This window comes from Balearica regulorum, chromosome 24 (assembly GCF_011004875.1).
Source record: "Balearica regulorum gibbericeps isolate bBalReg1 chromosome 24, bBalReg1.pri, whole genome shotgun sequence".
Classification (NCBI taxonomy): domain Eukaryota; kingdom Metazoa; phylum Chordata; class Aves; order Gruiformes; family Gruidae; genus Balearica; species Balearica regulorum.
This window is the reverse complement of record NC_046207.1, coordinates 7,248,768-7,260,952: the sequence shown is the minus strand read 5'-3', so window position 1 is coordinate 7,260,952 and position 12,185 is coordinate 7,248,768. Positions and strand designations below refer to the sequence as shown.

At 41.8% G+C, this 12,185-nt stretch overlaps 1 protein-coding gene across 1 annotated transcript; it reads left to right on the top strand.

Moving 5' to 3' along the window:
• Positions 1-334: 334 nt before the first annotated feature.
• On the top strand, positions 335-11,953 carry DCAF7 (DDB1 and CUL4 associated factor 7). The gene is made up of 7 exons (XM_075775432.1): positions 335-783; positions 6,836-6,994; positions 7,412-7,523; positions 8,572-8,690; positions 9,324-9,533; positions 10,136-10,253; positions 10,795-11,953. Exons 1-7 carry the CDS (start codon positions 646-648, stop codon positions 10,965-10,967), a joined length of 1,029 nt encoding a protein of 342 aa, XP_075631547.1. The 5' UTR covers positions 335-645; the 3' UTR covers positions 10,968-11,953.
• The last annotated feature ends 232 nt before the right edge of the window (positions 11,954-12,185 follow it).

Sequence of the window (12,185 nt, the reverse complement as noted above, 5' to 3'; positions counted from 1 at the left end):
CGCCGCAAGTGCCCCCCACCCCCCTCGTGCTGATGTGACTGACACCGCTTCAACCAATCGATTATCAATAAGGGCTCAAGATCCCGCCTCGTGCCACTGCGACCCCTGGTAGCCAGTAAGATGTCGAGAACAAGCGTGGCCTCCCTCCGGGGCGGGGTCAAAAGCAACGGTAGGTTATCCCAGCCAGAAGGTGAGCGTCCGTTTGGAATGAAGGACAAAGACACCAATAGAAGACCGAAGAAGGGCAAACGGACGGGTGATTTACCCAATAGATGCCGGAGGCTGTAAGTGACAGGCAATACAGCCAACCTGCACCCAGTGGGCGGGGCTCCCCGCGTGGCTTCCGTTCCCGTTGTGTGAGGGGCCGAATCCCAAACGGCCTCCGCGCTGCTGCTGCTGCCGCCGGGGCCTGGAGCCGGGCCTGGGGCCGCGGCGCCGTGCTGCGTCCTCCCCCGCTCCCCGCCACCTCTCCGGCCTCGCTGCGCCCCGGCCGGCCGCGCTCCTCCTCTCCCCCGGCCCGCTTCGCCATCCGTCTCCCTTCAGTCGGGCCCACCGCTCCCCTCCGAGCTCAGCCCGGGCCCCCCCTCGGCCAAGCCCGCTGCCCCCCTCAGCCCCGCCGCTACCCGGGGCCCCCTCGGCCGAGCCATGTCGCTGCACGGGAAGCGGAAGGAGATCTACAAATATGAAGCGCCCTGGACCGTGTACGCCATGAACTGGAGCGTCCGGCCGGACAAGCGGTTCCGTCTGGCGCTGGGCAGCTTCGTGGAGGAGTATAACAACAAGGTGGGGAGCGGCGGCGGCCGGGCCCGGCTCTGCCGGCAGCGGGCGGCGGGGCCGGGGCAGAGCGAGGGGGAGCGGTTGGTGTGACTGGCGGAGCCTCCTGCCTTGCCCTCGGCACTGGGAGCTGTGTGGAGCCTTCGGATGCGCCCCTGACGTGCAGGGTGCCGGCCTGGATTCAGGCTGGTTTCCTTCCTGCGAGCCCTCGGCTGTTGGGAGACAGGGATTGGGCGTGAGAAGAGCCGTGGTGCTGCTGCTGGCTGCTTCTCGGCTAGAAGGTCCTCTGGCTTCAGCATAGCTGGCTTGTTTTTCAGTATGACGGAAAGTTTATGGCCAGGGCTAAAGTCTGCACATATACAAGGTGTCTGCATTGGAAATGTGCTGTTCTCATGATACTTTCTTGCTGTGGAGGACTTCTGTGTGATAACTTTTTTCATAAGTACATAAACTACTTTCACTGATTCCTCAGTACCTTTACTTTTTTCTGAGAACAAGGGTGTAATAAGGCATGAGATTATATCTTCAGTGTTTCCCTGCCACATATAAGTGGAGAACCTTATATTGGTAATAGAAACTATGTGTTCACCTCTCCAAACGCTTGTGCAGTCATTTCTGAACAGACCTTAATGTAGTAATCTGATATAATGAATTCGTATAAATGGAAGAGAGATGAGGAAATGGGCATAGCTATAGAGCATCCTGAAATTTGTGTGAAACTTAAGATTTTGGAAATGCAGCTTTGTGTGTTTATAGCGTGTGTGCTCTGTAGCTTTGTCAAGATGATTAATGGGGATTGTGGAAAATAAGGTCAGAAAGTTGGTGTTGGGGATTGGGCTTTGTGCAAGGATGTAATGAGAGGGAGTGAGGCAGGAGTAACGTCTCTTAACTCAGTGGTTAAATTACTGCACTTGCAGCAGTCTGAGACATGAGACTTCTAAGTATTTTGTAGTCCAGCCAGTATGAGTAGGCTGTGTACGAGCTGTCTCCTTATGCTGGTGAGCGTTGCTGTGGTTCTGAGAGTACTGCTGGGGAGAGGCAGGGCCCTGAGCTTGAAAACTTTTAGTTTGTTTAAAGACCAACTTGAAAATGTTTTTGTAGTCTGTACTCTGATAAACTAAAATAACAAACTCTCAAATAGTTTTGTGTTTACATTTATGTTTCCTTTACCTCAAGTTTGGACTGTTCCCTGGGGTTGCTCTCGATTAGTGTGATCAGGTCTGCTTTTCAGTTCAGGCTTCAAGCGTAAAGCAGTTGAGTCAACTACTATCTTCTCTACCCTTTACGCTCACAGTTGTTGCAGACAGAAATTGTCTAGGACTATGTGAATTACTGCTGTCTGTAAATATTCCCCAGGGCTTCTCCTGACCTCTGAGCTTCGGAAATAACTATTCTGTTGACTTCAGTCCATGTAAGCACCACATGCTATTAGATCTATGTGGTGTAAAGAGCTGGAAACTAATACGAGAATGAGATGCCAGTCTGGATGCTGCTGCTATAGAAATAAAGATGATGTATGATTAAAAATTAAACTTGCACAATAAATGCTGTGAAACATAACCTTCACTTTGCTGGAGATTTTGCTGTGTCTCTGATATTTCAAAGAGCGGTGGGAATTTTTTGTGGTTTTCTTGTTTGGTGTTTTTTGTAGTGCTTTCAGTGCAGCCTTCCGCTGTAGGAAGATAGTTAGGTAATTGCAAGTATTGTTATTGCTTAGAGTATTGATGCTGTCCCCTTTACTTTGGGGACTAGAATAAGGTTGGAAGTGGTGTTTCATCTGCACTGTCTTTATGGTGTCTTACCATGACTCTTACAGCTTTGCTGAATCTTTTCGGGGATACTGAAACATTCAGGGAATAGGTTCATGCTCCCGATTGGGAACTCTTGGACAGACGCTGTATGCTTGTGCTAGGTGCACACTAGTTGTAAACTCTTTCAGCTCCAGCTTCTGTCTATGTAAGTGGTATAACTAAAGGAACAAAAGGAAAGAACTGAAGTCGCCCTGTTTAAGTAGTCCATAACATTGTGCTACAAAGGGTCTGGAGCAGTTGATTTTATGACCTGACTTCTGAGGTAAGCAGAAATTTAAGATTTTTACAGGGCATGTGTGAGAGCTTTGTCCTCCTGCGTAATTTGCCCTTCACGGTTGAGATGTTTTATATTGCCAGCTTCTGACATCAAAATACACTTATAGTACAGTTGGCACTAATTAAAAGGATAATGAAAACTCATTTTAATTTCAACTTTCTCTTTGCAGTCATAATCTTTAGAGGTTTCTGACAAGGTCCAGACAACATTTCTGTTCTGATGTTGCAATGGTTTGTTCCAAATAACTGGCTTTCTTCCTTACTCTTAATATACTAAAAAAAATAGGCTGGAATAGCAATTCTAGCTTGCTTAAAATCTAGCCAAATAGGTGAATATACTTTTCCTTATGACTCTTCTGTTTTAGGGTTTGTTTTAAAAAGGTCCTTTTAAAAAGACTTAATGCACCAAGTGTTTCTTGCAGCAGAAGTGCCTGCTGTGAGGGAATTGCAGTGAAAGAAAGAGGAGAGATTCTTATCTCGTTTGTCTGGAGTTTCTATCTCTGTAGTAATTACCAGAGCTTGAGGTACTTATGGGTTACATACATAAAATGGCTGTTTACACCTCTGTTTTGTGCGGAACTTAAATCTATTGACTGCTAAACCCCAATTTACTGCTCTCCCCAGTTCCTCATCTAACCTCTGTCAGCCCCCACGCTAACAAGCTGTATAGCATACCAGAAGCCTAGTTGCCGTGAACTGTTTGAACCCCAAAGGAGGTTTGTTTCAGCTTGTACCCCTTTGCTGATCAAATCATGGTACAAGAAGAGATATTATTTGCTCCAGTTGGTAGAAATAAAATTATTTGGGGTAGTGTTTCCTGAACTTCCTGGATTAGCAAACTGCTGTCAGCCCTTAGTGTGTCTCATGGATCACTGGTGTAATGGGAGGGAACGGAGGTGTTCACAAATCTCACTGTTAATGCTGTTCTGCAGACTCCTGGCTATGGCTTCATGGATCAAGAATGATCTGTGGAAAACATCAGGAAAGGCTGATTTTGGGATCTATCTGCAAGACAAAACTGAAGTCCACTTTAGAAAACAGTAGAAGGTGATGCTGTACACTGCTCATTCCTGTCACTGGAGCAGACGGGTCGTGACCATGTGCTTCCCAGGTTGTCACCTTCTCCTGAACAGTGCCTCGAATCAGAGCGTTCAGGGTGGTTTTTAGCAGAGGGTCATTTTTTCTGTAAGGCTTAGAGTTGCAAAGATAAATTGATTCTATGTTGAAGAATAATTGGTGCAGTGAGATCTTTCTGATTGTACATGCCCCTAAAATAATTGTGAAATGACGTTCTTCGTAGTTACTAATTAGATTAAAGGAATATAGGGTTTATTTTAAAAAATACTTTGAACTTACTTCACTGTTCCTCAAACCATGCAAGAAAAAGAAATAAGCTGTTACTGAATTCTGCATTGTTTAATTCTATGTTTGATTCTTTTGGGTCGTGTTGAAGAGAGATGTAATTGTTTTAGAAGTTAAGGAATGCTAATTAAAGGCACTTCTTTACTTGGATGCACTGTTGCAATTAAGCCTTACATTGGTAAAGGCTTGGATTATGATAGGAAAATCCACATCAAATTTTAGCATATCCTGATGTATTGAAGAAACAAATAATTATTTAGCATTCCTAGCTACTGTCATAGCATAATTGCAAAAATAATGGAGATTGAACACACTGGTCCTCATTTTCCCAGTGGGAATGAGTTACAGGTAGATGTAGAATGGTTCAAATTGTATCCAGACTGACAGTTACTTTCCTGTTAGCATCACCTCAGTCTTACCTGGGCTGGACTTTAGGCACTCCTTCATGCAGTAGCTGGCAGCAGCAAATCTTGCCTCACTTGCAGGAGGGAGAGACAGGGCTCTAATATAATCAGCATCCTGAAAATAATTCCATCGTTCCATCTCCTTGTGTTCAGCCTGCGCAAGAGGATGTATAGGGAGATTCTGTAATGTGCTGTGTCTGTTCAGGTCTGAAGAGTTATACTTTTGAATATGCCGAGCTAGGAAAGAATAGACCTTCTCAAGCTGTATTTTCTGCTCCTGTCTCGGGGCAGACCAATGCCTCCTGCTCAGAGTTCTCACGGGCTGCCTTCAGGTCTGACAATCACTGTCAGACACCTGATCTTCAGCAGTTGCCAGGAGCTCTAATGTTGCTAATGCAATTTTTGTTCTCTAATGTGGCCTGCACCTAAAAATGTCAAAGATCACAAAGATACTGGGTTGCTACACAGTCATTGCTTTTTCTTCAGATCTGAGGAGAGGTTAAACATGAGTATGCAGTCCAGGAATATATAAATTCACACCAGTGAAAGTGAGTCCTCTGCTGTTTGAGACTTGCTTCTGGTTATGAGTATGTTGATTGCTTTGTGTAGGCTTAATACACTCATGTTGAGCTGAAAACAGCATAAGCAAAGGAGAAGAAATTATTAGAGGTCATTTGTCTTCTGATCCTGACCTTGCCACAAGATTTTCTATCACCAAGGACAATTTGCTTTCTTTGTAAAATCCGCTTAGTATTTCTGATCCCTAAAGGAGTTAGAAAGCTATTTGTCAATCATTTTGGAAGACCAGAAGATTCTTGACTGATTTATGTAGAGTGTGAAGTATGAGTAGCTGTAATAAAGAGAGTGCAAGGCAGACAAATACACAGTTTTTAGAAGCATTTAGGGTTTGTTATGGGGTGAAAAGGATGATTCTTCTCATTGTGGTAGGGGGCAAGGTTTGCATTTGTTAAGGGCCTCTCTAAATGGGCTCGTAACTGCTAATGTTATAGTTTAAGATCCGCTGAAGTATTTGTTGGTTTTCTGTTATGTGGAAAAAAATATGGTAGATTTCAGATTCAGTTTAAATGTGTAGCTTATTAACTAAATTGCTTATCCCAGAATATTTAGGATTTTTCCAGATAAACATCTTGGAAACAGTGGCTTAATGGACTTTCTCTAGGAGGAAGCTGCAGTGTGGAAAGTACTAGGAAGTTCCTACAGTGAGCGGCTTACAAACTAATTGTAGTGAGTTGTCCCCATAATGTTTGTGTTTGAACAGCATTTAACACAGTGGGGCTTTCATCCTGCTTAGGTCTTGTAGTCACTGCTAGGTTAAACATATCCTCCCACCACCATATTTTTCTCTGAACGCCTTCTGACATGTCAATAATTTTCTAATAACATAATGTCTGGGACTTCAAGCATTACTTCAGGTGTTGTCATGACTGAGCTATGTGGAGATAGTTTCTTGTTTACTCTGTCTTGCATCACTCTCACAACTGATTTGGAATTCAGTTACCTAGAATCTTTCAGCAGACCTGCTTTCTTGGTCTTTTCACACAAAACTTTTGAATAATTATGTAAATATTTTAGCTTCCCAATTCTTTAATTTTGAATTCAGTTTTACTTTCTGACTCTGCAATATGATTAATCTCTATCTTAATTTTATGCAGTTGTGGCAGAACATTTTAGTTAACATGATGCTGAAAACAGCTTGATAGCTAACTGACGCAATCTGTCACAATCCGCAGGGTTATGGTCAAGAATTCCAAGATAAGGACTTTTATTGTGGGAGTTGTCATGCAAACTACAGCTTGTCCTGCTCTCTGAAGATGACATTGTCAGCATCAGTTCAGTTGAAGATGAGTTGGAATAATGTTTGTGCACTTTAAGCCTGTGATTTAGACTAGGCTTTGCAATGTGGAAAAGAGAAGGGTGGTCTTTAATCCTTTCGGATTGAATTTCAATTCATTTGAGATCATCTTTTCAAAGTAAAGCACTGTGGTGATTATGTATACTTCACTTGGCTTACATGCTCCAGCTAGGAAGCAAAGCTTTAACGATTTCACATTCCATTGATGTGATGGTCATTTTATATTGTCCTTGAGGTTATAGAAGGTGTCCTTCTGAAATGCACTCAGTCTTAATGCTGTAATTCTAAATGAGTATTTTGATAAAATGCCTTATTTTAAATATGGCTTCTTATAGGTGCAACTTGTTGGTTTGGATGAAGAGAGCTCAGAGTTCATTTGCAGGAACACCTTTGATCACCCCTACCCTACCACAAAGCTTATGTGGATCCCAGACACCAAGGGAGTATATCCAGACCTGTTGGCAACCAGTGGTGACTATCTGCGCGTCTGGAGAGTGAGTAAATCCTCCCTAGAAAGAGATGAACCATGATATTAACTGTGTTGCATATTGATCTCATTTTAAATTGAGACCAGGTTTTTTTGAAGTGAGTTATTTCCCTTTCAGAGTGTCTTGTCCTTGCTACAGTGTGGAGGTTAAGACATAAAATCAAGTCAGAGCACTTGATAACTTGTTTTATTAACTGCAATACTGTTACTAAATATGAAGACTATAGGAGAAGCAGAATTATCATGGTACTTGCTGTTTTAATCACCTTATTGAAGATAGAGATGGTGATTGTGTTTTCCAGAGCTTTAGGATGTAACGCTGAGAGGAAAGAAACCCAGGATTAACACCTTATGTTTTGGAAGTGCAAGTGGAACAAGTCACGTGATGTTGCTATTTAAGTCAGATGTTTCACTTTTTCTAAAGGTGGGTGAAACAGAGACCCGGCTGGAGTGTTTGCTGAACAATAACAAGAACTCTGATTTCTGTGCTCCACTAACATCATTTGACTGGAATGAAGTGGATCCTTACCTTCTAGGTGAGACTGAAAAAATGCTACATTTTTGACATGGAAAAGGCGAAGTCCGGGTTGTGACTGACTGCTCTGTCAGTGCATGTCACTGGTTAATCTGATAATGAACCAGTGGAGAAACTTGTATACTGTAGAAACTGCCATTGTCTTAGGTTACCAAAAAAAAAAAAAAAAAAAAGTTGAGCAGCTCATGAACACTTTTTTGCACTGAAAGGTGCCCTGTCCAGTGCAGAATGGGTCACTTAGGTTGGATTAGGGGTGTTCTTCATTTGCACATAGGGAGTCTTAATCTTCAGGGCTGGTGAGCTGTTGTTGTAGCACTACGTAATGATGTACATGAACTCCTGTGACTTATTTCAGCATGTTCTGGAGTGGATACAAAACTAGGTACCAAGCTTTGTCTTTTAGGAAGCCATTTCAGCAGCAGGAGTAAAGCCAGGAGCCTTTAATTCAGTTGAAGGGGGCTGAATGCTTAAGGCTTAATTATGGGACAAATTGTGAATCCAAGATGACTGATCCAGCAGAGGTTTGTTTCCCAGAAGAGTACAGCCATTTATGTCAGGGGGATTTGTCGAGAGATTAACAGTGATAGTATGTCTTAGTAATTATTTGCTACATGATTTATTTTTTGTGTGTTGCATCTCTCGTCTCTTAAGAGCTTTACTGCTAACCCCACCTTCAGTCCACAGAAACAATCAATTAATAATAATACGCTTTCGCAACACTATGATTGAATTTTGGTTTTGACATGCACATGAGACTTACAGGATAGGAAAGTTCATCTCGGAGTTCCATCAGACTTCTGAATAGATTGAAGTAGACATGAGCTATTTACACTTTATTCCTGTGTGGAAGACTATTTCTGCAGCTAAAAGGTTTGCGTCATTTAAATGCATGGTAGACTGTTGGCTGTTTGACGTTCTTGATTTTAATTGTATGCTCTTCTTTTCGTTATTTTGATCTGTACATGTTGGAGGATATTACATTAATCCAGTAAGTGATTAAATAATTTGTGATAATATTAATTTTGCTAACAGAAGTGTTCTTGTTTCAGGTACCTCTAGTATTGACACAACCTGCACTATTTGGGGTCTGGAGACAGGACAGGTTCTGGGAAGAGTAAATCTGGTCTCTGGCCATGTGAAGACCCAGCTTATTGCGCATGACAAAGAGGTGATGGATTGTTTTGGTTGTTTACATTGTATGTGCGTTAAGCAGTAGAAAAGGAACAGAGCTTTTCTGTTTTCCTCCTTTTTCTTGAAAAATCTAATGATCCAAAAAGATAATTTATCTCAGATCAAGATATACAGTTTTGAGTACCAAACTAAAACTATACTACTGGCTGTCAAAACTGCTCTGTTTACTCATCATAGAATCTGAACTTGACAATATGTTGGTTTTACTAGATTATGCTCCAGAATATTTTAGAAAAATGAAGTAAAATGTCAAACTGGAGTTGAAATCAACTGCCTATCAAAGGCAACAAACAACTTGCAAGATTATTTCATTTTAACATAGTATTACTTTTCAGCAATTAGTATAAAAAATCTGAGTCTGGGGAATTGATGTGTTTAGTTTCAGTGAATGATCCTATAATGACATAACCCTTTTAAGTTTGGGGGTTTTTTTTCCCCCTCCTTTTGGCAAGCATAATAACTAAAAGCTTACTAGGAACATCAAATATTTGACAGGATATGTTGCAATTAGATCTGCTATCCATATGTAAAATCCATTAATTTGCGATTTAGGAGGCAGCGTGCTCACTAAAACTCAGGTTCTGTTTTTCTCTGTCCTGTTATTACACAGGTGTATGACATAGCATTTAGCCGTGCAGGTGGTGGGAGAGATATGTTTGCTTCAGTTGGTGCAGATGGCTCAGTGAGGATGTTCGATCTCCGTCATCTGGAACACAGCACCATAATTTATGAGGACCCACAGCACCATCCACTGCTGCGTCTCTGCTGGAATAAGCAGGATCCCAACTATCTTGCTACAATGGCCATGGATGGCATGGAGGTAAAGTGGCCGCTCATCTTCTGTAGGTGCTAGTGGTTGTGATTTTTTTGGGAGGTGGCTTGGTGCTAATTAGTAGTCAGTTCTTTAAACTAAGGGGGCAGTGACAGTACCTGAAACGGAGTGTGATTAAGGACCAATTCTTAGTGCACTAGCTTCAGTAGGAGTTAAAGTAGTAATTTTGGCATTATAAACTTGATCTCTGTGGCTTGTATGTATTTCAACTGTTTTTTTAAGAGGGGTCTGTGAGCCAGTTGGGCAATAGTTTTCACATACATTCTTAACTGCAAGTGTTTTAGTCACCTTGTTCTTTCTCGGTTCAGCGCATGAGGCAGTGTATCTTAGTTTGTCACCTGTGCTGCTTCAGGGAAGCACAGTTCGTTTGCCCTTGTTGCATAACTCACAAGCCCTCCCTGTGAGGTCTGACTCTTTTTGAGACACACTGACCGGCTAGAAGCTATTCTTTGAGAACAGTGTTTGCTTGCCAACCACATCCTTTAGGAAACAGCTGTATTTATAGCCTTGGCTCAAAATATTTGGTTTTCTGAAGAAACAAATAGAAAAAATGCAAGTTATTAATTTTGTTGGGTTTTTTGTTTCTGAAGGTTGTCATTCTAGATGTCAGAGTTCCTTGCACTCCTGTTGCCAGGTTAAACAACCACAGAGCATGTGTAAATGGAATTGCTTGGGCACCTCATTCTTCCTGCCACATTTGTACAGCAGGTAAGTGTGATCCATCTCTATCCAGCTGTGTTGCTGAATCTCTGGGAGTCCTTAATTGCATTTACAAAATCCTCTCTCTGCAAAAGTTTGTGCAGTTCTCTGCCTGCCTTTTGCTAAGGAATATCTGTAGTTTAGAAGCGCTTTATTAGTGACTTCCCTAACTTTTTTTATGGAAATAGACACCTACTATAGCTTATTGTGTGGAATTAGTCAGCCTAGTCCCCAAACTGTGCATCTGCTTTGGCTAAGCTATATTATTTTAATGCTCCTTAGTTTTTTGCAATCTAGTTCTTAAATGTTTTCACTTGATAGGAATGCCACTGATCATTTGTTTTTCCAACTCTGTCCTGGATAATGTTTAATGATCAGAGCTTATTTTTTTGGAGCATAGTTGTATCACTGTATTTCTGGCTTGAATATTCGTCAGGACTGCAGCAGCCTTATCCTATCTAGGTTCTTGGGTCATACACTTGTTAGTAGCCATGTATGGAGATCTCGTTATACTTTGATTCTACTTATGATTTTTCCCTTCCATTTGCAGCGGATGACCATCAGGCTCTCATCTGGGATATCCAGCAAATGCCTCGTGCCATTGAGGACCCTATCTTGGCCTATACAGCAGAGGGAGAAATCAACAATGTACAGTGGGCATCAACTCAGCCAGACTGGATAGCTATCTGCTACAACAACTGCCTGGAGATTTTGAGGGTGTAACATGACTGCTTCATGCCACACTGAGGCAGGGCTGTAAAATTTCCCCTCCCCTCTAAAGTAAGAACAACACAAGTCAAGTGGCCAGTATCTGTTGTTGCTTTGCATCTACTGTTACAAGAAACTGTTAGAAGAATCAATGGCAGGTGTCTCCTGTCTCTCCAAGACTCTAAAATGCAGAGACGTGCTGAGCCTCTTGGACTTTCTGGGATCTGGTTTTCTTTTTTTTTTTTTTCTCCTCTGTTAAAGTTCTGTATATTTGTTTGTTGACTGTATTAGTAAGCTTGCAGGCTTTTAAGTTGCTGCATATGTCCATGTGTTTGTCAGCCAGCTGAGGCAGCACATCCAACTAGTTTAATAGATGCAAGTGCAAAACAAGGTGGGGAAAAAGACAATTGTTGTTAACAGCCACCTTGGCAGGAATCTTTATCATTCCTGTTGTTGCTGCCTGTAAAGTGTTTAAACATTTGTATGGTTTTTATATATTGGGCTAACTTTCTATTGAGTAAGGTTTTTCTCCCTAATTCTTACTTTTGATATGTGATCCACTTCCGTATGCCCAAAGCAGGATCTATTTCTTGATACAAATCACAGTAACACTGCAGGCTCCCTGGCAGTAAAGGCCTGCCAGAATTAATGGTTGCCTTGGCTCTCTATACCTGGTTACCTGGGCAGAATTTTCTGGTGCTGTGAAGTACAAGTACTTGTTGCACAATTTCTTTACACTTTTCTGATGCTAGAGGCAGTTGTTACTATAGTAGGCCTTATTTTTAAATTTTAAGTGAATTTGTGTGTATCCCGCAGTTGTGTTAGCTAACAGAATGGTAATAGGTTTCAGAAAGAAGATATGTGCATGACTTAAGCTCCTAGGAGATTAATGACTCCTGAAAAAATGTGATTTGTAATGGACTTGGGATTGACACTTCCAATCAAATGGTTTCCCCTCAGAAAACTTATTATCTAAACCAAAATAAAATGGTTTCACACTATGTAGCTTGCTTGATTGGCAAATAATATGAGCAATATTTTGTGGTTAGCCTGTTCCTTGGAGCTTCTTTGCATTTGGCCTGTGTTCCTGGGAGTTCTTGAAAGGAGTGCAAAGCAATCTTTTTTCCCAAAGTGTATTTGCTTTGTACTGTCAGGTCTTGTTGATTGAGCAAGATGAGTTGGAAAAGCTGATCCACTATCCAAATGAAAGCTGTTTCTCTGAAAGAAATTATT